Source organism: Suncus etruscus, chromosome 2 (assembly GCF_024139225.1).
Source record: "Suncus etruscus isolate mSunEtr1 chromosome 2, mSunEtr1.pri.cur, whole genome shotgun sequence".
In the NCBI taxonomy this organism is placed as follows: domain Eukaryota; kingdom Metazoa; phylum Chordata; class Mammalia; order Eulipotyphla; family Soricidae; genus Suncus; species Suncus etruscus.
This window is the reverse complement of record NC_064849.1, coordinates 53,466,486-53,494,302: the sequence shown is the minus strand read 5'-3', so window position 1 is coordinate 53,494,302 and position 27,817 is coordinate 53,466,486. Positions and strand designations below refer to the sequence as shown.

The 27,817-nt window shown below is 39.8% G+C and overlaps 1 protein-coding gene across 1 annotated transcript in view; it reads left to right on the top strand.

Annotated features, from left to right (window-relative positions):
- The window catches only part of PRORP (protein only RNase P catalytic subunit), a 113,002-nt gene extending 86,266 nt beyond the window's left edge, over window positions 1–26,736 (top strand). Inside the window, exons 5-7 of the mRNA XM_049766585.1 lie at window positions 21,600–21,748; window positions 23,286–23,481; window positions 26,597–26,736. Of these exons, the coding sequence (XP_049622542.1) occupies window positions 21,600–21,748; window positions 23,286–23,481; window positions 26,597–26,728 (477 nt within the window). The 3' untranslated portion in view covers window positions 26,729–26,736. The remainder of the gene's footprint in view (window positions 1–21,599; window positions 21,749–23,285; window positions 23,482–26,596) is intronic.
- The last annotated feature ends 1,081 nt before the right edge of the window (window positions 26,737–27,817 follow it).

Here is a 27,817-nt window from a genome sequence, read left to right as displayed (position 1 = left end):
TTGTTAGTCTCTATTGTGGAGTATATTCTCTGAGAACTTCTTTTTTAAAACTTTTTATTTATTGATTCATTGATTGATTTGTTTCTGGACCACACTCAGCGGAGCTCAAGGGTTACTGCTGGCTTTGCACTCAGAAATCATTCCTGGCACGCTTGGGGAACCATATGTGATGCCGGGAACCAAATTGGGTCCCTCCCTGGTTGGCCATTTGCAAGACATATGCCCTACCACTGTGCTATATCTCCAGTCTCTCCAGGAACTTCTTAAGAAAGCATGCATAGACAGTGACATTTTTAGAGCTTTCCCATGTGAAATGTTTTTGCATTATCTGATAGAATGGCTGAAATAGATCTAGATGAAAAATCATATTCTTTCAGAATTTTGAAGATTATGCTTTCCTGTTTCCAGTGTTACTGTTGAATTTTGTTCTTTCTGATATAAGGTTGTGTTCTGTCTCTGACTCTGTCTGTCTGTCTCTGTCTGTCTCTGAATTGCTCTCTCTCCACTCTCTGGTCTAGGCTGATAATTCTGGCATTCTTGGTAAGATTGGGGACAGATTTCCCTTTCAGGCATGAAGCCACAGCAGCCCAGCACCACACCTATAACACCCTTTGACAGAAACAGCCCAGCTCTACAACTTAACTTCACCAAACTGCCAAGCCACCAAATTTGTTTCAGATACATAAATCCTAGACACCTCAGTATTTTATAATGGTGTTAGCCCTGTAGTATCACAGGATTTGATGTGAAAGTTACAAGCTCTGTGACCCGACGCAGTTACACAAAAGGTCCAACTAGCACCAAACACAGTCCAGTAAATCCTCAGACACTGACTTTTAGTAGCACTATGTAAAGATACAACAATCATTTTAAATTGACCATTGTTGATTTAAGTTAAGATAATTTTATTTGCTTTTGTATTATAACAAACAAAATGAAGTAAATTTGTTTGTGCCTGCAAGGAGGCAGCTATGGTAGTGGGTGGGAAATTGGGAACACTGGTGAAAGAAGGTCACACAGACAGTGGGGTTTGTGTACTATCTGAAGTGGCTATATTATGAACAACTGGTAAATCATGGTGTTATAATTTTACAAATGTTTTAATTTAGGAAAAAATAAACATCTTTCTTCTTGTTCTTTGATTATTTCTCTCTCTTTTACTCTGTCGTCTCAAATTTTCAGGCTTATTTTTTGAACTTATATTATTATCTCTGTTCCCTTCCTAAAGACTTCCTCAGTATCCTCTTCTACCTTTACGTTGATACTTTTTATTTATGGTTTCAATTACATGGTTTTTTGTTTGTTTGTTTGTTTGTTTTGATTTGGGGGTCACACCTGGCAGCACTCAGGGGTTACTCCTGGCTCTACACTCAGAAATCGCCCCTGGCAGGCTCAGGGGACCATATGGGATGCCGGGATTCGAACTACCATCCTTCTGCACGCAAGGCAAACTCTCTATCTCCATGCTATCTCTCCAGCTCCTCAATCATGTTTTAATTACCAACACTTTTTTTTGTTGTTGTTCAGTGTATTACATGTAATTCTGGGGATCAAATCAGGATTGATCATATGTAAGGCCAGTGCCTTCCCCACTGCATTATCCTTCCAGCCTGGTGAGAGAGTTTTGGGGGACAAAGGTCTTTTCCTTTCAAGTCTTTGTTTTTTCAGGTTTGTTTTTTATTTCTTTTTTTTTTTTTTTTTGGTTTTTGGGCCACACCCGTTTGACGCTCAGGGGTTACTCCTGGCTATGTGCTCAGAAATCGCCCCTGGCTTGGGGGGACCATATGGGACGCCGGGGGATCGAACCGCGGTCCGTTCCTTGGCTAGCGCTTGTAAGGCAGACACCTTACCTCTAGCGCCACCTTCCCGGCCCCTCTTTTTTTTTTTTAATTTCTTTTTCTTTTTTTTACTTCGGGCGACACTGAGAAGTACTCAAGAGTTACGTTAGCTCTTGTGCTCATAAATCACTCCTGGCAGGCTTGGGGGATCATATGGGATTCTGGGGATTGAACCAGGATGGCCGTGTACAAGGCAAACGCCCTTCCTTCTCACTGTACTGTTGCTCCAGCCCCTTTATTTCTTTTATTTTTTTAAACACCTATTTCTCACTGGCTCTCCACAGCAGTCTTATCATTCTTTGGTGTTCATTTATGATTAAACATTATCTGAAGAACAGATGGGATTTCTGAGTGTAGGTAGGATTTGTTGACTATTAACTTACCAGTATGATGATTCTGAATAGACCATTTGTTGACAAATTTCCAGTCAGAATCTTAGGGGTTTTTCCCTCTTTTCTTAGTCAGATCCCTAATGGAGAATTTCCCGTCTTGAGTAGAGGGTAAAGGCCTTATTGCCAGTATACTAAGAGCTATGGTAGGAGATGTAGCCTTGGTTTCTCTGTATTCTGAGTTCAGTATACATATACTTGCATACATAATCTCTATTTTCCATGTGTTACCCATGCTATCAAAGATGCTGTGACAGACCAATTCAAGTTGCTAACTCCAGCAGAAGCAATATGAATGGGGATAGCAGTGGTCAGCAACTTGTGGCTCGTGAGCCACATGTGGCTCTTTACATTTTTAATGTGGCTCTTCTGTGTGCCAGACAGCCACTCCAGGAGTCAGGACTCTGCTCCTAGCCTCTGTCAGTGCGCGCCCTGTGTGGCTCTCAAAATAAATTTCAATCATGGTTTTGGCAAGATTTGGCTCAGTTGAAAAAAATGGTTTGCTGACCACTGGAAAGGGGAAAGATGTAAATATGAGAATCTCATCCTTGTAGAGCCTTTTCCCCCCCATTTCTTCTGTAATTAAACTACACTCTTCTATTTAGCCTTACTAATTTGCTCCATTGTCTGGAATTTTTTGAGAAATTGAGTTGTTCTCTGCTCGCCCCTCCTCCAGTTTCATTTGTTGAATCTGCTGACTCAGTTACTACTTAAACTTGCCTGCTTGCTTTCCAGTGCTTTTATCTCCTCCCTTGTTTTACAAGTTGTGGTTTTTTTTTTTGGGGGGTGGGGTGGGGAGTGGTATTTATTTTACTTATTTAGTTTTAGGGCTATGCCCAACAATGCTCAGGACTTATTCGGGCTCTGGGTTCAAGGATCACTCTTGACAGTGCTTGGGAACTATATGTGCTGGGGATTTTGCATACAAAACAAGCAACTTGCCCCCTCGTTCTCTCGGGCCCGGTTTTTAATTTATGTTTTGTCCACATTCAACAGTGCTGAAGCCTTATTCCTTGCTCTGTGCTTAGGGATTACTCCTGGCAGGGCTTGGGGGACTATATGGGGTGTCAGGAATTGAACCTGAGTTGGACATATACATGGCAAAAACCCTACCTGCTGTGCTATTGCTTCAGTTCCTGGTACCAGATTATGAACCTAGGTACCTTATATCCAAGCATCCTTACTTTTAATACTATAACAATAGTAGCTATTGTTACTATTTAATTTTTTAGATATTTTCTTCTCACTGGCTCTCCACAGCAATCTAATCATTTATAGATGTTCATTTTTACATTTTGAAATGGTTTATCACAGCATCTTTGATAACATGAATGACACATGGAAAATGTATTATAAAATTAATTATAGCTACTGTTAAATAGTGGCTATAAATTGGGAGATTTTCTTCTTTATCTCTATTAAGTTTTCTACTATGTAAATCTCCTTTCAGTCATAGCTATAAAGATGTCTTACTTAGAACACTTAACTATAGATGTCCAGATTATCTCTTTATTTACCTAGATCTTCTGTTCATTTCAAATGTACAGGATTGTTCCAGAGAATAAAATCATTAGCCATAATAGAGGTCTGTGTTGTCTATACAAGTGGCTTTTAACCTTTTTTACACCTGTGGACTGGCATGTCTGTATATTGACAATTACAAAACACTGCTCTATACTAAGCAAAACACTACAACAATTTTAAGGGACTGCAAAGATACTATATGACACTTGCCTTAAATCTTGCCAATCCTGATTTGAATTCCCAGCATCATATACAATTCACTGACCACAGAGCCAGGAGTAACTCCTGAGCATCACCAGGTATAATCCAACATTCAATAGTCCAAACGTCAATCTTCATAGTCTCTCCTAGTCATTAAATAATGTCTTATGGGGCCGGGCGGTGGCGCTAAAGGTAAGGTGCCTGCCTTGCCTGCGCTAGCCTTGGACGGACCGTGGTTCGATCCCCCGGTGTCCCATATGGTCCCCCAAGCCAGGAGCAACTTCTGAGCACATAGCCAGGAGTAACCCTTGAGCGTTACCGGGTGTGGCCCAAAAACCAAAAACCAAAAAAAAAAAAAATAAAAAATAATGTCTTATGAGCCTGAAAGTGTTTAATTACTTTGCCAGTAAGGGCAAATTATTCTCTGTGCCACGGACTGAATCTGGAATTTAAGATGGGGGAGGAGGCTTTATGGTAAACTTTTGAAAGCAGAAATTTGAAATGTATCAGAGTAACAATATTCCTACTACTTATTCTTAGTCTTCAAAGAAACTGTCCTTTCCTGCCTGCCAATGACAAAGAAAATGCGGATATTCAATTGAGAAACTAAAAACAGCATGAAAATGTTGGGAGAGAAGTCACACTCTGAGTCAGAAGCCAACTCTTCTGTCTTCTGTAGTGCTATGACACTTGGAAAGCTGAGAAAATTCATCAGACCCGCAGCGTGATTGTTTTCTAACAGACTGGATAATTGTGTGGGTGCTCATGGCATCAGAGAAGGCATGGTAGGCCGGAAATATCCCACACTCAACAGGATGTTCCCAAGGCAGGAAGGACATTTCTCTTCCTCAGTAGAATTATTTCATTGACTAAGGGTAATATGAGATCATTGAAATCTCCCTAAAATACCAAAGACTCACAAAAGCAGGATGTAGGACACATGATGAGTCTTATGTAAGCCTACGGGATCATTTATGACATCATAATAAGGTATAGATATTCAGAGACCTTTACAGAATGAGCTGCTTTTAAATCTTTGGCTCAAAGATCTGATCCCAGAAAAGGGAGGATGACTATGTCTTGACTTAGCTTTCCTCCTTTCCTCTAACATTGCACCATCTAACAAAGCTTCTGCTTTTGAATACACCTGCTGAGAGCTGCTCTCTCCCCCACTCATCGCAGCACTGTTGCTGCTCTAAAATGTTTCTTTTCCTCATCTTATTCCAGCTTTGATTTTCATCAGGTGCTTACTTATATCTCACATCTATTTTTTTTTCCAATAGTCCCGCCAACAAAATCTTAGTTTCACTATAGGCACCATCTTTTTATCTCTCTCCAGCTGTCAAAGGTAGAATTGAGACTAAATAGCACCTGTGACTAGCAGTCAACTAAATGAAAACATGACAGGAAGTCTTTTGTCACAAACTCAGAGGGTTTCCTTCACTGTGTTCTTTGCTGAGGTGCAACAGAAAAACTATACCTGTTACTTGAAAACTATCTCTAGGACTGATACTGTCTCCCAAAACTCAGCTTAGGGTGAGCTACTACACAATCTTATCCCAGTCTCCAAATTTTCAGATTCACCAAGTATTGGATGTCTTGTTTCTTGAGCACTCCAACTATTTCCAAATTGTACTTGTAACTACTTTCATTATTTTCAGAGAGAATAGCTTGTACTTTAGCCAAACTCTCCTTCTATATAAAGTCCTTCAAAGAAAACTGTTTTGACACTAAGTACAGAAATCTTTGCACTTTCCATGGTCCCTGAGTACTGCTTACACTCATTCATTTCACACATTGTATAATAGCCTCATAAGCTGCCAGGGAATGACATTATCCAAGGATTACCCTAGTATTCTAACTTGATGAACAGAATTGGGGAGCTGAGCGGTACATTCCTAAGGAAAGCTCTTCTCATCTTCCCCCACTCACTGATTGAAAAAAGAGAAGTTGGGAGAGACAGAATGAAGAGGAAAAACTTATCAGCACTACAGTGTAGTCTTCTAATCAAGTAACCCCTAGTTATTTCCTAAAGGCATTGCAAGGAGAAGAACTTGCTAGAGAGAGCATGTTGAACACCACATAGTTTGGTGATCCTTCTACCAAAGATATTTTTATACAGAAATTGTATGTGAGTAGTAACACACAGTTACAGATTTGGGGGTGGAGTGGGCAACCATATGCTGTGGTGCTCAGAGGTTATTTCCTGGTCTGTTCTCAGGAGCATTGCTAGCATTGCTCAGGGGATCAAATGTGGTGCCGGGGATTAAAATTGGTCATTTGCAAGACAAGTGCTTATTTCATACATCTCTGACCCCTGCAATCACTGATCTCACACAGACATATGAATGTAAGTTTGCAGACTAGAGAGAGAGTATAGGGATGCAGACTAGAGAGAGAGTATAGGGATTAAGGTGCTTTCCTTGCCTGTGGCCAACCCTAATTTGATCCCTAGTTCCACATGCCCTGAGCTACTCTCAATAGCTCCCAAGCACTTCTAGGTGTGTCCCCAGACTCCACACAATAAATATAAATTTGAAATGGTATTTTTGGTTTTTGTGGGCCACACCCAACAATGCTCCTAGCTCTGCATTCAGAAATCACTCCTGGCAGTATTCAAAAACTATGTCTTTTGGCTACATACAAGGCAGAGGCCCTACCAACTGTATTATCAATATGGCCCCGGAAATAATATTTTTTTAATAGTAGAGAGGAAGAATGATATTTGATGACTGAAGTTTCAGTTGTGGTTCCACCTAAATATGTGTTGTGACCAAACATACACTGGGACCAAGTGTTGTGGGGTTTCCCTGTTATACCAATTGCTGCCATCTCTGGGCACTTCTGACCTCTTCTTTTCTCAGGACTTTTGTCAGGACTTTTATGCTGTCTGCCCTCCCACATGTCTGTTGTTGGCTCCCACTCCCAACCTCCCAGCCTCACACCAGCTGTATCTCATCCTAACCTCAAGATCTACCACCTCCGCCATCCCTCCACACATGACTCACCCCTATTATATACAGAAATAGAACTTCAGGAGGAAGGACCTCATGTTTACACACACACACACACACACACACACACACACACACGACAGTTAGTGCTCAAATTCATCTCATTGCAAGGGACATTCTTCCTACCTGTTCTCACCTTCTGTGCCTTCTTTTCTTGTTCCAACTGTTAATCTTTTTAGATCTCTATCTTCAGCCACTACCTTGTTTCTGATCAGTAGTGAAGTTTTGGGAAGTTTCTGACATTGCTAAAAGCACAAGCCAAGACTCCCTTCCTTCACAGGAGGTTTGAGAAGAAGTCACAATATTCAGACTAAAATGAAGACTAAAATTAATGCTTATTTTTGGTAGCAAAGGCAAGCCCTGCATGTAAACAATCTTTATTTACAAAGAAAAATGTAACCTTTATAGGGTTAAAAGAACTCAACTGAAATTTTACTCCTCCTCTCAGAACATCATTGAAATATGACATATTAGAATTATATGCCACATTTTGGTCTCTTCTAAGCTATGATACTTATTTAGCCTCTTCTGTCTCAGAATATTTCTTTTCTTTTTTTCTTTTTTTGTGCACATTTGTCACATTTGTGACACTCAGGGGTTACTTCTGGCTCTGCACTCAGAAAATGCTCCTGGCTTGGGGACCATATGGGATGCCGGGGATCGAACCTAGGTCCATCCTGGGTCAGCTGCATGCAAAGCAAACACCCTACTGCTGCACTATTACTTTAGGACCCTGTCTCAGAATCTTTCTTTCTTTCTTTCTTTCTTTCTTTCTTTCTTTCTTTCTTTCTTTCTTTCTTTCTTTCTTTCTTTCTTTCTTTCTTTCTTTCTTTCTTTCTTTCTTTCTTTCTTTCTTTCTTTCTTTCGTTCTTTCTCTCTCTCTCTCTCTCTCTCTCTCTTTCTTTCTTTCTTTCTTTCTTTCTTTCTTTCTTTCTTTCTTTCTTTCTTTCTTTCTTTCTTTCTTTCTTTCTTTCTTTCTTTCTTTCTTCTTTCTTTGTTTGTTTTTGGGTCACACCCAGCAGTGCTCAGGGCTTACTTCTGGCTCTACACTCAGAAATCGCTCCTGGCAGGCTCAGGGAACCATATGAGATGCCGGGATTCGAACCTTTATGCTATCTCTCCAGCCCCTCTTTTTTTCTTTTATATTTTCTCTTGAGACTTTTGTCTTGGGACCAGTGTGAGAGATAATACAGTGTGTAGAGTACTTGTCTTGCACACAACTGGCCTGAATTCTATCCCCAGTACCACATCCATTCCCTAAGCACCTCCAGTAGTAATCTCTGAGCAAAGAGCCCCAAGCACTGTCAGGTGTGCTTCCTAACCCTAATAATAATAATAATAATAATAATAATAATAATAATAATAATAATAATAATATTTAGATATCCTATGCTTTCTTACCTTCTTAGTACATTTCATTTTTCTTGACCCTGTCTTACTGTCTTATTACCATCACCTGATGGTTGTCCAAATTTTTCATGGTTTATGCCTCCAGTTTTCCTCCTGGCTCTGTGCTCAGGAATTACCTTTGGTGGGCTTAGGGGACCATATGAGATGCCAGAGATCAAACCCAGATTTATTATGTGCAAGGCAAATCATAATTTTAAGATTATGATTGAGACTATATAGATGAAAAGAGGATTGGCAAGAAAGAGAGAGAGAGAAAGAAAGAGAAAGAAAGAAAGAAAGAAAGAAAGAAAGAAAGAAAGAAAGAAAGAAAGAAAGAAAGAAAGAAAGAAAGAAAGAAAGAAAGAAAGAAAGAAAGAAAGAAAGAAAGAAAGAAAGAAAGAAAGAAGAAAGAAAGAAAGAAAGAAAGAAAGAAAGAAAGAAAGAAAGAAAGAAAGAAAGAAAGAAAGAAAGAAAGAAGAAAGAGAGAGAAAGAAGGAAAGAGAGAGAGAGAGGAAGGAAGGAAGGAAGGAAGGAAGGAAGGAAGGAAGGAAGGAAGGAAGGAAGGAAGGAAGGAAGGAAGGAAGGAAGGAAGGAAGGAAGGAAGGAAGGAAGGAAGGAAGAGAAAGAGAGGGGGGAGGTAAGAAGGAAGGAAGGAAGGAGAAAGAGAAAGGAAGGAATGGGAGAGAAAGAAAGAAGGAAGGAAGGAAGAAAAAGAAAAAAGAAAAAGGATTAGCCATGAGTCTGAAGCTGGAGGACTGGCAGACCACAGAGTACATACCTATTACGCTATGTTACAGGCATTAAATTTGATTTCTAGCAGTGCGGGCCTCTAAAAGCGAAAAAAAAAAAAAAAAACTGATCTCCCCAGCCTTCAGAATTTTTTTTTTTAACTTTTGTTTTTGGGGACAGCAGAAATAGAGCAGAAGACTAGAGCCACATGCTTTGCATATGAGAAACCTGAGTTGATTTCCAACTCTCCTTATCCCCGCTAGTATCACTGAATATAGCCTGATATAATACCTCTAGCTATGACTCTGGTGGCACCCAACACTGCCAAGCCTGAGCACCACATCATTAGATCCAAGCATCACACTGACAGGCTAACATTGTTGGGCCAAGTATCATTGGAAGTGCCTCCTAAGTCCCTAGGCTGCTGTGAAGACCTAAAAAGTAAAAAGTCATGGACATTTGGGTTGTTCAAATAAATTTTTTAAGATTCCCCATGAATATAAATATTCATGAATATAAACATAAATAAGAATATACCCAAAAAAATATATCAGAAGAGGCCGGCGAGGTGGCGCTAGAGGTAAGGTGTCTGTCTGCCTTGCAAGCGCTAGCCAAGGAAGGACCACGGTTCGGTCCCCCCAAGCCAGGGGCATTTTCTGAGCACTTAGCCAGGAGTAACTCCAGAGCTTCAAACGGGTGTGGCCCGAAAAACCAAAAAAAAAGAAAAAATATATATATATAAATATTCTTATTATGAGGGGTGTTTTGTATGTGTGTGTATGTGTGTGTGACATGACTTATCATGTCAAGGACAGAACCCAGGGCCTTATTCATATAATTTTTGTGCTCTGTTACTGAACTGCAACGCAGCAATTTGAGATATGTTGGTTCTAGTTTTCTTTGCAGAATTAATGCCTCCCCCCCCCAAAAAAAAAGAAATAGTCTATAGGAATTTTTTGGGGGGGGCACAATACATACAACCTAGGATGTGTCAGAGACTACAATAGGGAGGTAAAAAGTTAAGAATAGAAATAGGAAGTTACACTTTTCTGATGATTTCTCAGATATGCTCTTGCTCTCATTATCTCTCCCAGGCTATGTTTATACTTCCTGACCATCCCAGCAGGCAGTCTGGACAGACATCTCTACTCTAAGCTCAAGAATTATGTCCAAACTAAAAATGCTGCTTGTGAGCCAGAGCAGTAGTATATCAGATAGGGTGCACGCATTGCAGGCATCTGAACTAGTTTAGTTTCTGGCATTCAATATGGTCTCCCAAACACTGCCAGGAGTAATTACTGAATGCAGAGCCAGGAATAACCCCTGAGCACCATTGGGTATTACCAAAAAATATTAAGGCTATTTGTGGATAAAAACAAAACTACTTATCTGTTCTTATAGGTGATAAGCCAAATTAGCACCGAAAACAAATCAGAAATTGGGTGAACCAAATATTAATCTGAAACATACTCTAATGTTTTTTTGACATCTAACTTTTACAATCTTTTTTTATTTTTGGTTTTTGGGTCACAATCCGGTGGTTCTCAGAGATTACTCCTGGCTCTGCACTCAGAAATCGCTACCGAGGGGCAAGGGGGAACCATATGGGATAACAGGATTCAAACCATCATCTGTCCTGGATTGACTGCATGCAAGGCAAACACCCTACCACTGTGCTAATTCTCTGGCCTCTAGCCTTTAGAATCTTTTTTTTTTTTTTTTTTGGTTTTTGGGCCACACCCATTTGACGCTCAGGGGTTACTCCTGGCTATGCGCTCAGAAGTCGCTCCTGGCTTGGGGGACCATATGGGACGCCGGGGGATCGAACCACGGTCCATCCTAGGCTAGCGCAGGCAAGGCAGGCACCTTACCTCTAGCGCCACCGCCCGGCCCCTAGCCTTTAGAATCTTAAGAAGCAATGATGGATAGATTATTTAAATTGTTTCCAATCAGAATAAAGGTGGGAAAAGGAGAGAAAAATCATATATCAAGAAAAATTATTTCTGAGAAGAAATTAAATGGTAAGGAATTTAGAAAATGAAAATCTGAAATTAGAAGATTGAAAATAAAAATGAGTTCCAAGGCAATTTCTCATGGAGCTTAAGACAGGGAGGATATAAGAATTAATATCTTGGGGCTAGAGAGATAGCATGGGCCGACCCAGGAGGGACCTAGTTCAATTCCTCACATCCCAAATGGTCCCCCAGCCTGCCGGGGGCAATTTCTTTCCTTTTTTTTTTTTTGTCCAAAATTTTTCTTTTTATTTAAACATAAAACACATTTTATAGCATGCAGGTTAACTTAAAACAAAATTATATGGTGACTTCCCAAACCAATTATCTTTGACTACACCTTCAAGCAATGAAATTAAACCTACATATTCTACAGGTAGACCCAGACTCTGTCTTCATGTCAGTTTTCTTAAGTTAGGTAAATAATTAATTTAATTGATCACCATGAATAAATATTACTCTTTTATTTCACTGAGTTTTCCTTCTGAACACTTATCAATAACATTCAGAGGAACATTAATATATTCAGTTAAAAAAAAAGATACTGCAAATTGAAGTAAGTGACAATGCTACAGATGATCAGAAGTTCATTTATAAAGATAAATGCTGTGTTTTAGTGCCCTACCAAAGCAAAAGAATTGTTTACTGAAAACAGAAGTGCAGAGCCAGGAGCGACCCCTGAGTGCTGCTGGGTGTGGACCAACAACTAATCAATCCATAAATAAATAAAGTTTTTTTTAAAAAAGAACTAATATTTTGAGTCCAGAGAGATAAATAGTACAGGAATAAGGGTACTCATCCCACATATGGTCCCCTGAGCACCACTAGGAGTCATTCCTGAGCATAAAATCAGGAATAGTTCCTGTATACCACTGTGTGGCTAGCATCCACCAACCCCAATCTGATCTCTTTATCCCTGACATTCTGGGCACCAGGAAGCCTGAAAGATTCATCTGGAACTATAGGTAGTCTCTAGAAAGAGCTACGGTATATTGTCTATGCTGCTCCATTTTGGTAGGCTCAGAACTGTGCCTGCCATGTCTGAGTGCTCCAATTCAAAACAATACAAGATGAAATGAATCTGTTTCTCTGCTAGTACTGCCCAAATTTCTTTCTAAATCTGCCCTATCTATACTCTCAAGGGAGGATGGTGTTTAATGGAATAGTGATCATTCTGTATGCACTGACTGAGCACTTAGCCTCTTTATTTTATTTTTTTTTGGTTTGATCATTTATTTTTTTTTTATTTAAACACCTTGATTACATACATGATTGTGTTTGGGTTTCAGTCATAAAAGGAACACCACCCATCACCAGTGCAACATTCCCATCACCCAAGTCCCAAATCTCCCTCCTCCCCACCCAACCCCCACCTGTACCCTAAACAGGCTCTACATTTCCCTCATACATTCTCAATATTAGGACAGTTCAAAATGTAGTTATTTCTCTAACTAAACTCATCACTCTTTGTGGTGAGCTTCCTGAGGTGAGCTGGAACTTCCAGCTCTTTTCTCTTTTGTGTCTGAAATTTATTATTGCAAGAATGTCTTTCATTTTTCTTAAAACCCATAGATGAGTGAGACCATTCTGCGTTTTTCTCTCTCTCTCTGACTTATTTCACTCAGCATAATAGATTCTGTGTACATCCATGTATAGGAAAATTTCATGACTTCATCCCTCCTGACAGCTGCATAATATTCCATTGTGTATATGTACCACAGTTTCTTTAGCCATTCGTCTGTTGAAGGGCATCTTGGTTGTTTCCAGAGTCTTGCTATGGTAAATAGTGCTGCAATGAATATAGGTGTAAGGAAGGGATTTTTGTATTGTATTTTTGTGTTCTTAGGGTATATTCCTAGGAGTGGTATAGCTGGATCGTATGGGAGCTCGATTTCCAGTTTTTGGAGGAATCTCCATATTGCTTTCCATAAAGGTTGAACTAGTCGGCATTCCCACCAGCAGTGGATAAGGGTTCCTTTCTCTCCACATCCCCGCCAGCACTGTTTGTTCTCATTCTTTGTGATGTGTGCCATTCTCTGTGGTGTGAGGTGGTATCTCATTGTTGTTTTGATTTGCATCTCTCTGATGATTAGTGATGTGGAGCATTTCTTCATGTGTCTTTTAGCCTCTTTATTTTAAAGAGCCCACCTAACCCCTTTATTCTATAATACCTCATTTGATTTTAGATTTTAGGTTTGCTGGTTGGTCCTTTTTATGTTGCTATTGTTGTTTACTTTTTTTTTGTGGTAGTGCTATTTCGTGTTCTTAGGAGCTACTCCTGGTTTTGTGCTCAGGAGTGATTGACAGGCCCCCTCAGTGATGTTCAGGGGACCCTATCTGGTGCTTAACTATGTTCTTCTTTTTCAAAATTGTCTTAGATACGTGTGAAGCGCTGGGTTCATTCCCCAGCATTGCAAAAATAATTGTTTTAGCTATTTTTCCATTGCCATTTCTATTTAAACTTAGTATAATCTTGCTTGTATCTACAAAATTTGTTGCTGGAATTTTGATAGAATTGTATTCAACCCAAATACCAATTTGGAGAAAAATCAGTTTTTTCTTTTCTTTTTTCTTTATCTTTTTATTTTGGGGCCACACCCAGTGACACTCAGGGGTTACTCCTGGCTATGCATTCAGAAATTGCTCCTAGCTTGGGGGGTCATATGGGACGCCAGGGGATCAAGCTGTGATCTGTCCTAAGCCAGCGCTTTCAAGGCAGATGCCTTATCACTTGCACCACAGCTCCGGCCTCTTTTCTTTTCTTTTCTTTTCTTTCTTTTCTTTTCTTTTCTTTTTCCTTTTTTTTTTCTTTTTCTTGTTTGTTTTTGGACCACGCCCAGCAACACTCAGGCTTACTCCTCTCTCAGTGCTCAGAAATTACTCCTGGTAAGCTCCAGGGACCATATGGGATTCCAGTGATGGAAACCTGCTGTGCTATCGCTCTGGCCCCAATTGCCATTTTTTCTATCTTGAGTCTTTTCAGATAATGAACATGGATGATAATTGTTGTTTTACATAATGTTTTTATTTTATTTACATACTATGGTTTACAAAGTTGTTCATAATACAGTTATTTCTGGCATTTAATATTCCAACATCAATCTCACCAATGTAACATTCCCTCCACCATTGTCTCCAGTTTTCCATCCACCCTCAAGTATCCCCGTGGCAGGGATTTATTTAAATTGCTTGTTGTAACTAAATGGTAATGGAATTTCAAAAAAAACTTTACTTAAAAGGAAATTTGTGAAAATTGTTACATCTTACAACAGAATTATTATTGTCTAAGTTAGTTTGTTGCTAGTTGAGCATTCTGTGTTGTTGTTTTGTTTGTTGTACTAAGGTAGCTTCTATGTTACTTTCCCATTTAATTTAGTGTGTTCCTACAGGGGCATCAGTACGGAGGAATTTGGAAGTTTCTCTCCAGGAACTCCAAGATCTGTAGAGCTGGATGGATGAACTGATATTGATATGGTGGCAACTGAGGGGTATGGGTGTGGCTACTGGGAATTTTGGAAATATAGGAGGTTAGAGGGAGGCTACCCAACCTCACTCTTAGGAACCCCAGAGTTTTTAGCCCCCAAACAGGCATATCTGGAGTTTTTGTAGGTTTGGTGTCTTGAGTCAGTGAGGTTGAGCTGTTAGTGTGGCGACAACTGTGGTGTTTGAGTGTGGCTGCTGGAGCATCAGCAGGGCAGGGATTTAGCCCACACTCTCCAGAGTGGGCCCCAGAGTTTTCATCCCAGTGATCCATGTATTCGTGAATTTTAGAAAATTGGTTTGAATTTCTTCCAAGAATATTGTGAGTCTGTGGAACATGGGTATTTCTGAGTTTTATATACTTTTGATTTTCCTTTTCTTTTTTTTTTTATTTTGGGCCATCCCCGGTGACGCTCAGGGGTTACTCCTGGCTATGCGCTCAGAAATTGCTCCTGGTTTGGGGGACCATATGGGACACAGGGAGATTGAACCACGGTCCATCCTAGGTCAGACGCTACCACTAAGCCACCGCTCCAGCCCCTATACTTTGGATTTTCTATCCTGTTCTCCCAGTTGCTTAAAGAGAAGTGTTGAAGTTTCCAACTTTGTAACTGTGGGTTTCTTTTTTAACAATGTTCAAGGCTTTTTGTTTGTGCTTAGGGATCACTCCCTGTGGGGTTTGGGGACCATGTAGAGTACCAGGGCTCAAACCTAGGTCACCTGTGTGCAAGGCAAGTACCCTACCTGCTATCATACCACGCTGACCCTAACTCTGTCTTGTTTTAAAAAATAGTATCTTTTTTTTGTTTTTTGTTTTTTTGGGGGCCACACCTGGCGGTGCTCAGGGGTTACTCCTGGCTGTCTGCTCAGAAATAGCTCCTGGCAGGCATGGGGGACCATATGGGACACCGGGATTTGAACCAACCATCTTTGGTCCTGGATCGGCTGCTTGCAAGGCAAACGCCGCTTTGCTATCTCTGTGGGCCCAAAAAATAATATCTTTATTTAAGGACCATTATTACAAACATGTTTGTAGTTGGGTTTCAGTCATAAAAAATATACCCCCTTCACCAGTGCAACCTTCCCACTACTGATGCCCCCTATCACCTCCTCCTTAATCCCTGCCCCTGCCTGTCTTCAAGACAGGCATTCTATTCCCACTCACTGCCCTTGTCATGATAGTTGTTTGTGTAGTTATTTCTCTAACTGCACTTACTAATCTTTGTGATAAGCTTCATAGCATGAGCTGGTTCTTCCAGCCTTCGTCTCTATTATCTCTGGGTATTATTACCATACTGTCTTTTGTTTGTTTTGTTTTGTTTTGTTTTTGGGTCACACTCGAGGTTACTCCTGGCTCTGCACTCAGAAGTGACTCCTGGCAGACTTGGGGGAACTTATGGGATGCTGGGATTCGAACCGGGTCTTTCCTGTGTTGGCCGTGTGCAAGGCAAACGCCTTACCACTGTGCTTCACTATGACCCACCAAACTGTCTTTTTATTCTTCTTAAATCCCACAAATGAGTGAGATTATTCTGTATCTGTCTCTCTCCCACTGACTTATTTTACTCAGCATAATAGTTTCCATGTCCATCCATGTATAGGAAAATTTTATGACTTCATTTTTCCTGACAGCTGCATAGTATTTTATTGTGTATATGTACCACAATTTCTTTAGCCACTTATCTGTTGTCAGGCATCTGGGTCGTTTCAAGATTCTGGCTGTTATAACTAGCACTGCAATGATGATAGGCATTCAGAGAGCAGTTTTGCATTGTTTTTGTGTTCCTAGAGTATATCCCTAGGAGTGGTAACCTTTTTTCTTTTAATTGATATATTGACTGCTTTATATCTTGTCTTTTTTGATGTTAGGAATTTTATCTGCCATTCCATTTTTTTTTTGTCTTCGATATGCTTTTCTGGAGCTGCTCAAACTTTCTTAGATTTATATTTCAATATATTTGTAATATTCTTTTTTATCTTGAGGTTTATTGGGTGCTAGAGATACAACCCTGTTCACCACATTTGCAAGGTTATGGTTAGTTTGGTTAGCTTTTGTTTACAGTGTTTTTTAATATATCTCGGTGTATAGTATTTTAATCACTGCCCTAGGTATTAGTTATATATAAAAATATGTTTAAGGAGAACAAAATTATAGTACAGCAGGGAAAATACAGAGCTAGGAGTCATCCTTGAGCATTGCTGGATATGGCCACCCCAGACACATACACACACACACACACACACACACACACACACACACACACACACACACACAATATCACAATCTGCTGGTGTCATCATAGTAACAAGTATCAGACTTGCTAATATACTTCGTTCCAGTCCTTGACTACAAAGAACAAACCTTTATTGGGCTCTTTGTACACTTTGGTATTTCCAAGTTGCTTACTTCTTAATCATCAATTCTAGGATATAAAACAATGAAAATCCAATAAATTTATCAGCATGTCACTTCTCTTGTCATGGGGTCTTTAGTAAGTCTGTCTTTTTCTTTCTACCTTCCAAGGTGTTTCTAAATTTGTTTCATATGTAACAAGCTTCTGGAGGGGGTTATTCTGGGGGCGGGGCTGTACTTAATTACTGGGAGAGAATGGAAAATGTGCATCTATCTTATCTTCTCAGAGTAGAAATCCATCCCAGCTTTAATTTTGATTCAGGTGAATTTTCTTTTTTTTTTTATTTTTCTGACTATTTGTGTGTCTGACACAGCCCTCCTGCATCCAACCTTGAAATTTACCCCAGGGAAGGTGATCTTTGATGACCATAGTTTCAAACCGTTTTATTCATGCTGCCCATTCATTTTTCTTTCCTGTCTTTATTTTCTTTTGCACACGTGTTCTCAGAATGTCTGCTTGTAAATTTCCTTGCAACCACTAGATGGTGCTCCAGAGTAGTTTAGGCTAAGACTTTCTTGCGCTTTTATAGGCTCCTAGTTTTAGTCCAGTGTTTGTAATTCAAACATTTATCTAAACCCCAATACTGTTGTGCGAATACAAGTATGTTTTTCTTGAAGACATATTTTTCTGTCACATGGAAAATTAAACAATCCAAAAAAAATTAAGCAGGCAGAGAGATAGCATGGAGGTAAGGCATTTGCCTTGCATGCAAAAGGTCAGTGGTTCGAATCCTGCCATCCCATATGGTCCCCCGAATCTGCCAGGAGCGAGCAGGGAGCCAGGAGTGACCACTGAGCACTGCCGGGTGTGACCCAAAAACAAAATAAAAAATTAAGCAATCCTTTTCAAATCATGGTAAGTTTGATTATGTAGAGTCATTCACAAATTCTTTTGCCTTTGGCCATTTGTTATTCTCTTACTATGTTTCTTTATATCCCACTTTTGAAAGTTCATTCTTTGTTCCACTCCTAATGGCTGACTTCACTCAGCATATTTCCAATTTGGTCACATTGCTACAAATTACACTTTTTTTTGTTTGTTTGTTTTTGGGTCACACCCGATGGCGCTAAGGGGTCACTCCTGGCTCTACGCTCAGAAACCATATGAGATGCTGGGATTCGAACCATCGTCCTTCTGCATGCAAGGCAAACGCTTTAATTCCATGCTATTCCTCCGGCCCCAAATTGCACTATTTTTAAAACCCTTTTTAGTTGTGGCGTTATAAGTTGGTGGGAATTCAAGTGGAGATCCTGAAAGTAGTTGTCATTTCTTTAACTAGGTCCAGCTGCTGTTTTGTATTTGAGCTCATATAAATTAATATGTCGTTTCAACGCAGATTTAAGTAAGGAATTGTTCTAAATGGTTCTAAATTCCAAGGTACACTCACTCTAAATGTCCTTTGAAATTCAAATGTGTCAAAGTATTTGAAGCATATTTTCTTATTTTTTTAACATTTTTATTGAGACAAATGTGAATTACAAGTCTTTTACAGTTATATTTAAGGAACATAGTGACAGTGAATTAGAGCCATTCCCACCACCAGTGTTGACCTCCCTTCAGCACTGTGCCCAGCATGCATCCCATACCTCCACCCTTTGCCCCCTGGACTGCTAGTGTAACAGGTTCCCTTTGTGTGTAGCTCTTTGTAGTTTGGGTCTCTTGATTCTCTTGTCGTTGACTTAGGGTTGGGTATTTAGATCTGGTCATTTTTTATTTCCTCTCAAGAAGTATATTTTCTTAATTTAGTTGTGTGATTTTGATTACTAACCTAACTTTTTAAATAATTGCTTTTAAAATATAAAATCTCATAAATTAAAAGACTGATAAATCTATATCACTGATCTTTGAGTAATGAGATTACAAAATTGGTTTCTTTTTCCTTTTCTAGTTTGTATTTTCACCTCAGTAATAAGCTACTTTTATTGATGGACACATATAGTAGATGATAGGTATACTCAGCTAATATTCACAAAATGTTCGCCATCCAATGTATGAGAGCTAGCTTATGTATTTTTCTGGATGTTAGAACTGAATTAAAAAATTACTAGGCACTGGGGCTGGAGAGATAGCATGGAGGTGAGGCATTTGCCTTTCATGCAGAGGGTCATTGGTTCGAATCCCGGCATCCCATATGGTCCCCCGAGCCTGCCAGGAGTGATTTCTGAGCGTGGAGCCAGGAGTAACCCCTGAGCACTGCCAGGTGGGACCCAAAAACCAAAAAAAAAAAAATTACCAGGCACTTTTCCACTAGTGGTAGAAACTTAAACTTTTAAAATTTTGTAGGGATGGGGCTGGAGAGATAGCACAGCAGTGTTTGCCTTGCAGGCAGAAGATCCAGGACCTAAGGTGGTTGGTTCGAATCCCGGCGTCCCATATGGTCCCCTGTGCCTGCCAGGAGCTATTTCTGAGCAGATAGCCAGGAGTAAACCCTGAGCACCGCCAGGTGTGGCCAAAAAAAAACAAAAAAACAAAAAACAAAAAAAAATTTTTTTTGTAGGGTGAGGGGCTAAAGAGGTGGCACTAGAGGTAAGGTGTCTGCCTTGCAAGCGCTAGCCAAGGAAAGACCACGGTTTGATCCCTCAGCGTCCCATATGGTCCCCCAAGCCAGGAGCAATTTCTGAGCACTTAGCCAGGAGTAACCCCTGAGCATCAAATGGGTGTGGCCCAAAAAAACAAAAAAAAATTTTTTTTGTAGGGTGCATACCTACTGTATACTTTATGCATGTCATTGAATAAATGTAGAACCCCTTATTCATAGATGTATAGAATTCTTGAAGGAAATAATTATACTTTCTTCTTCAAAAGCTTTTAAGTTTAATTTTTTTGTTTTTGTTTTTGGGTCACACCTTGTGGAGCTCAGGGATTATTCCTGGCTCTACGCTCAGAAATCGCTCCTGGCAGGCTTGGGGGACCATATGGGATGTTGGGATTTGAACCGCCATCCTTCTGCATGCAAGGCAAACACCTTACCTCCATACCATCTCACCAGCCCTAAGTTTAATCTTAATAAAGTTCTCTGAGTATTAGTTCAGATTCAGTAAGCAAGTTTATTTACTCTTCATTTTAATTCTGAAACTAATATGGATAATATAAGTACAGTAATGGTGTAGGATGGATAATATGTATATTTAAAATAATAAAGTATAATATCGGGGGCTAGAAGTAGAATATAGCTGGAAAGATGCTTGTAAAGCACATAGTCTCCTAAGTACCACCAGAAATGATCCCTAAGCATAGTCAGTAGTAAGCGCTGAGTACCAATGGGCATGTACCCCCCAAATGAACAAATCTGATATTAAAAATTCAAATCTCAGGCCATAGAGATAGTACAGTGAGTAATACATACCCAGTTCATAGAGAAAGTACAGAGATAGTACAGTGAGTAGCTTGCTTTGCACGCTACTGATATGGTTCCCAGAGCCCTGCCAGGAGTGATCCCTGATCTCAGTACCAAGACTCAGCACTGCTGAGTATTGCCTCACACCATAATAAAAATAATGACTATAATACTTTTTCAAAATTGTATTTTAATTATAAACATTCAGATTTCTTAGGCCAGAGAAATCATACAGAGGTTAAGGCACTTTTATTGCAGGCTGCTAGTTTTTGCTTCTTTGAACACACACCTGGCAGTGCTCAGGGTTTACTCCTGGCTCTGCACTTAGGGATTACTCCTGGTGGGTTTGGGAACCATATGGAATGCCCAGAATTGAATTCAGGTTGGCCACATACAAGGCAAGTGTCCTACCCACTGTACTATATCTCCAGCCCAGCATGTATCTGATTTTGGCTGGTGCTTGAGCCACTCTTTAGTGCAGCCCAATCCTCCCCATAAATTACGTAATTACTTAATTTAGTTAAAGAAGTAAGCATTCAACTAAGTATTATGAACTCAGAATTATATTGCCAAATATATTAAGCATAGTAGGTGCTAAAGCAATATTTGACAACTGAATAAATGAACGGAATGTTATTGATTGAATGATTTTAAATATTTTAATGGCATATTTACTTTTTTTCAAATCAAAGGTATATTTAAATGAAAAGTTATATAGAAAAACTACAAGAAGTTAAACTGTTTGACTGAAATGGAGCTGGGAATGACCAGGAGCGATCTCCTTCTTCTTAGGTTTATCTTCTTATCTATATCCCAGTGGCGTCTGGGAACATAATTTCAGATTTACTCATATATATAGTATGTGCCTAGGAGAAAACTGGATCTAATGTAGCCAGACCATTAATACCTAATAAAAAAAATCATTTTCCAGGAGTGGAGTGATATCACAGTGGTAGGGTGTTTGCCTTGCACGTGGCAGACCCGGCCCAACCTGGGTTTGATCCCCAGCATCCCATATGTCCCCTGAGCCTGCCAGGAGTGATTTCTAAGAGCAGATCCAGGAGTAACTCCTGAGCGCTGCTGGGTGTGGCCCAAAAACAAAACAAACAAACAAAAAAAATCATTTTCCACAGACTTACAAAGATGAGACACTTATGAAGAACTATTTATTTATCCTTTTTACCAGAAAATAGTGCTTCACCAATGAGGTTATCTTCTAGAATATAGAACAAATTCCCTTAACCCTCTTGGTTGCTGCTTTATATTCTTTAGCTCTTGGATGTAGTCTCACAACTCTCCGAGATGAATCTGCGATTATTGGTCCTGGGTCGGAAGCACATGCTGATGCCAAGTTCCCGATGGAGAAAGGACACGATGAAAAAGGTTCAGAAGCTAGCCAGCTGTTTCTTTGCAGACAATATGTAAGTCTTGTCACACTCAGTCCCTGTCATCTGTTCATTAGTTATTTTCACCATTTTTAAATTTTATTTGTGTATATGTATACTTAGCCTCATTTAAAAAATTTTTTTTTTAATACAAAATCAGGGAGCTGTAGCAATAGTACAATGAATAGGGATTTTGCCTTTCACACAGTCAACCCAGGTCCATCTCTGGCATCCCACGGTTCACCAAGTACCACTGGGAATTTCTTTTTTTGTTTGTTTATTTGGTTTTTTTGGGGTCACACCCGGCAGTGTCAGGGGCTACTCCTGGCTTTATGCTCAGAAATCGCCCCTGGCAGACTCCGGGGACCATATAGGACCATCAGGGGTTACTCCTGGCTCTACATTGAGCTATTTCTATAACCCTTACCTGAAGAGTTTGAAGGTGAATTCAAGCCACCTTTTCATTTTGTTTAAAATACATCTGGGGACCGGAGAGATAGCATGGAGACAAGGGCATTTGCCTTGCATGCAGAAGGACAGTGGTTCGAATCCCGGCATCCCATATGATCCCCTGTGCCTGCCAGGAGCGATTTCTGAGCATAGAGTCAGGAGTAAGCCCTGAGCACTGCCGGGTGTGACCCCCCCCCCCAAAAAAAATACATCTGGATCTGCAACCTACTCCACATGGGAGTAGCATAACTAATGTGGGGAGGGAAAAATGGAGAAATATTTTAAAGACTTGGTTTAAAATACATGTCTTTATAATTTGTTACCAGTTAGTAAATGTTTGTTTTGTATGCCTATTTCATATGTCTATCTTCTTGGAGTCTCATAAATATTTTCCAGCAAAAAGAGTTAGGAGTAAAATAAAAAAATTTAAACATGTTAACTCCAGCACATACTCTCAGTGGCTCCCATTTGAATGTAGTTTAATTAACACAAAATGCTGCTCCAACAACTACATGTTAAGCAGCTCTCTAGATCATTAATTTTCAATCATTTTGTACTGTAAACTGTCATTAGTCTGAGCACCAGTTCATGGACAGGCAACTAATAACTAAGGACTTTCAGATGGTTTGGCCTGGGAGGAGTATTTGATTTTGCTTTGGGTGCTATAGCTGTTGGTGCTCAGGGGCTCAGTGTCCAAAAGTTACTGTGAGTTACTTTCACAGTGCTCAGGGGACTATATGTAGTGGCAGGCATTAAACCAAAGTCAACTGCTTGCACAGCTTGTATCCCAGTCCTTTGAGATCAACCTTTTGTTGTTGTTGTTTTGTTTTGTTTTGGGGCCACACCTGATGGCACTCAGGTGTTACTCCTGGCTCAGAGCTCAGAAATACTTCTGGCAGGCTCAGAGGACCATATGGGATGCCTGAGATTGAACCCAAGTAGGTCACATGCAAGGCAAACACCATACCCACTATGCTGTGGCTCAGCCCCATTGCAGATGATTTTGAAGTTTCATTTGGTTAAGAAAGCAGAGAAAAGTGGAAAAGAAGTAAAAGACATGGTGAAGAATGTATCTCTGTCTCCTTGGGGTATATCTGATTGTGTTCTTTTCCTGCTGGCTCAGCTCTGAGGATGACCCGTTCCTTTTGTACGCCACACTGCACTCGGGGAACCACTGCAAGTTTGTCACAAATGATCTGATGCGGGACCATAAGGCCTGTCTACCTGATGTTAAGACCCAGAGCCTGTTCTTTAAGTGGCAACAGGGACATCAGCTGGCAATTATTAAAAAGCTTCCAGGATCGAAAGTAGTCTTTCAGGTATGTTATCCTTTCTTCCCATAGTGTTAATAAGTTCAAGTATTTAGAAAAAATCACCTGATGTTGCAAGTAGGTACAGGTGTATCTACTTTATTTCTCTCAGTTGTAGTTTGGTATTTGGAAAATAGCCAGTGTGGGGAACAACATCTGCCAGGGCAAATGTTTCAAAGGCCAACCTCACATTAACTGACATACTGAAAATGCTGGGAATGTTGTCCATAGTGGCTTTGTTAACAAAGCCAACTTCTTCTTTGTGTGTGTGTGTGTGTGTGTGTGTGTGTGTCACTCCCAGCAGCACTCAGGAGTTACTCCTGGCTCTACACTCAGAAATTGCCCCCTAGCAGGCTTGGGGGGCCATATGGGATGCTGGGATTCGAACCACCGTCCTTCTGCATGCAAGGCAAATACCTTACCTCCATGCTATCTCTCCAGCCCCAAAGCCAACTTCTTATCCATGTTTTTTATTTTCTTATTTATTTGCAGTAACTTTTTTTTAAAGTTTTATTTTTAATATAATTTTTAATTTAATCATAGTGGCTTACATATCGTTGACAATATTTTGGGTACATATTAACATAAAATCAGGGGAATTCCCATTACCGAATTGTCCTCCCTCCACCTCCGTTCCAGTCCTACTTCCCATATCCTCTTCCCTCACCCCCGGGGCTGCTAGAGTAAGTGGTCCCCGCTGTGCCTGGCTTACTACTTAGTGGTCTTACACCTGTTTGGTCTTGGTACCTCCCTTATTCGCCCCCTAATTGGGAGGTGGGACTAGATAGTTCAAGTTATGTGGTTTTGTTTGAAGAAGAGAAAATAACCTGGAGAAAAGAAAAAGAAAAAAAGGATCAAATACTCCGGAAGTGGGCAGAGTCCTTCTAGAGGCTTTCCTCCTTGGTTTGAGAAACGAAGGGGAAAATGAAGGTGAAACACCACAACAGTACATAAAGAACTGTCAAATAAAATATCCAGTGAGCATTCGGAAAAAAAAAGGGGGGGGGGGGTAAGCACCATATAAAAGTCATGGTATTGAGATTAAAAAAATGTGGCAGAGGGCCCGGAGAGATAGCACAGCGGCATTTGCCTTGCAAGCAGCCTATCCAGGACCAAAGGTGGTTGGTTCAAATCCCGGTGTCCCATATGGTCCCTCATGCCTGCCAGGAGCTATTTCTGAGCAGACAGCCAGGAGTAACTCCTGACCACCACCGGGTGTGGCCCAAAAACCCAAAAAAAAAAAAAAGAAAAAAACAAAATGTGGCAGAGCACATAAGAAAATAAATAAATAAATAAATAAATATAAATGAAGACATCCACTTCAATAGCCAAACCACAACAATGAATCAACAAAAAAATAGATAAATAAATAATAATAATAATAATAAAATTGTTTTGTGCTTTTTTTTTCCCCTCCTGCAGATGCACAGTAAATATTGGGGTCATTCGAAAAGGAATTTCCTTTGTCTAAGAGATACAGGGTTTCTCCACCCTTGAAGTATATTGTCATGGGATTAACTATAGACTACTTTCAGGTTCAATTACTCTCCCCTTGGTGCTTTCGTAGTGTTTGGAAAACTTCTGCTCCGTCCTGGGTGATAACATCAGAACTTTGTATCTAGAGGCCTCGGTATCTGCACCAGTCAAGGAGTTGAACTTATGATTATGTCTTCCTTTGTGGTTCTAGAAGTTCTGTTCCCTCAGTGTCATTTTAATCCATCTTCTGTGGTTGGCGGTCCTGGTCTTTGCGCTGATCTTAGGTGTTTGCAGTAACTTAAAGCCTTATGATTTGTCAGACTTCCACTTCTGCTAAATACCTCCTTTTCCTGTTTAAACCACTTCTATTTCATAGTCTACATTGACTTCTCCTTTGGTTCTTCAAACACAAGGATGCCTCCTGTATAAAAACAGTGGAAAAATTCAAAAGGCCAAATATTACCAAAAGAATACACTAGTCAATGGTAAATGAGGTCTACAGTCAAAAAATATTCATGCCAAATTTGTCAGGACTGTGACTTGATAGCAGATAAATGCAATCAGCAATACGAGGCTATAGGAAACAACAGGACAATTGACCTGGTTTCCTTGACAAAAAATAACAAGGAAGAGACTGGAGAAATAGTACAATGGTTCAGACATTTGCTTTGTACAGGCCTACCTGAGTTCAATCTTCTGTATCCCATATAATCCCCTGAGCAACAGGAGCGATTCCTGAGCACAGAGTCAGGTGTAACCCCTGAGCATTGGTAGATATTCCTCCTCCCATCCATGACCCCAGAAACAAACAAACAAAAAACCACAAGGAAATGAGATGGAAAAGGAAGCTGTAGTTTGAAAGTAAAGTAAGAGATATTCAGGTCAAAATGTAATCAGCTTTTTTATTCTCAAAATGTAAAATATATGTTTGCATTGATAGCAATTGGTATAAATGTAAACAGTAGAAATTTGAAGACAAGGAATTATCAATTCTTAAATGTAATAAAGATGTAGTGATTATTTATAAAGCAGGCTATACAAAGTTAATATTACAGAAGAAATTACAAAATAGCTGAGGTTTGAATAAAAATAATCTTCAGGAAGGAGCTAGGAAACAGAATTAGGTGGGCTATGGATGGCATAAGATTAGCTTTAAATTGATCCTGGTTGAAGTTGGGCATTTATTATAATATTTCTCTAGTTTTGCAATTTGAAATTTTTCTCACATATCAAACTGATAGACTATGAGATTAATACTATAATCCTATAAGAGAAATGCTCCTATAGGGAGACTTTAACCTTTAGAAATAAAAGCTGTGTGGCTAGAAAGATAGTATGGCTGGTAAGATGCTTCTCTTGCACACAACCAACCCATATTCCATCCCTGGAATCTTACATGGTCTAGGAGTGATCTCTAAGCACAGAGTCCTGAGCACCATTGGGTCTGACTCCAAAACAAAAAACAATGAAGACCCTCAAAAAAAGAACTCTGTATTTTAGGGTTCATCTTTATAGACCTAGGAGCTTATAAATTCATTAGGTACAAAAAGTGTTCTTCAAAATCCTTTGAAGCAAATAAATTGCTAGACAAGAAAGAAAATCTTTTAGTGTCATTCTCAATTGTTTGCTTTCATTTTTAATTCAACAGCCTATTCTCAGCTATGACACAGTCGTGCAAACCACTGGAGACTCATGGCACATACCATATGATGATGACCAGGTGGAAAGATACTCCTTTGAAGTGCCAACCAAATGGCTTTGCCTTCACAGAAAATCGTGAAGACTCTTCTTTGAATAGATTGGTGTTACCAGGAGCTATCCTGGTAACACCGTGTACTTAATCATACTTGGCTAGAGCAATGCTTCTTTTCTCTTTGATCCCTTTGGTTTGGATGTAATAAATTGATTTTTCAATCAAGTATAATAAAGTGTCTTTTATTCCAGTTTTATGTCCCCCTGGTGTTCGTTTTCAGCGGCTTAGTCAGAGTTGGGGAATGTGGTGCAGAGTGAAACCTTCATTTTAGTTCCCTTTCTTAGATGACAAATATTCTTTTGCATCCTATTTTACTCTCTTTATTTTTTGTATATTGTTTTGTCATTGAAGTGTAAGGCAAGCACCTTGACCTGTTCCCCCCGCCAAAAAAAAAAAAAAACCCACCCCTGTAATATCTCTCTGACCCTTAAGAAAAATAATTGAACTAAAAAGTTTTTGCAAGAGACCAGAAAGATAGTACAGTGTGAATAAGGTGCTTGCCTTGCTGGCAACTGACCCATATTCAATCCCTGGCATCCCAAATGATCCCCTACACACCATGAGCAAAGAGCCAGGAGTAGTCCTTGAGTATCACAGGGCATAACAAAAGAAATAAAAGCACTTGGGATCTTGTTTAAAAACCTACTGCAAATTCCTCATAAAAGCTCTCAGAAATATAACAAGATAGGAAAAGAATCCTAAAACTTATATGAGACCTAAGGTCTCGAAATTAAAATAATGATTTATTTTAAATAATATTTAATAATTCAGTTAAAATAATTCTTAGAAGTTCAAATACTGATTTCTACTAGGGAAAACTAATTTGCCTATGCTCAGAGTAAGCCACACTGCTATGGGCCCTGGGGAGTATAATTTGTGCTTTGGGGAGTGGGACGGGCATCCTCTGAATGGAGGCAGCTGCTGCCAAATACTCTTGTTTGTATTCTGATCTTCTGCTTGAAAAAAGTAAGGTCAAGGGAGGTAGAAGACTGTGGGAAGAAGGAATGTTTAAAAGGCTGTGCTCTGGGACCTTTGAAGTTGACCATGAACATAAAAGGTTTTGAAGGGCCATGAGTTCTGCCACTGAAAAATCTTTCTAAAGTGCTTTGTGCTTCC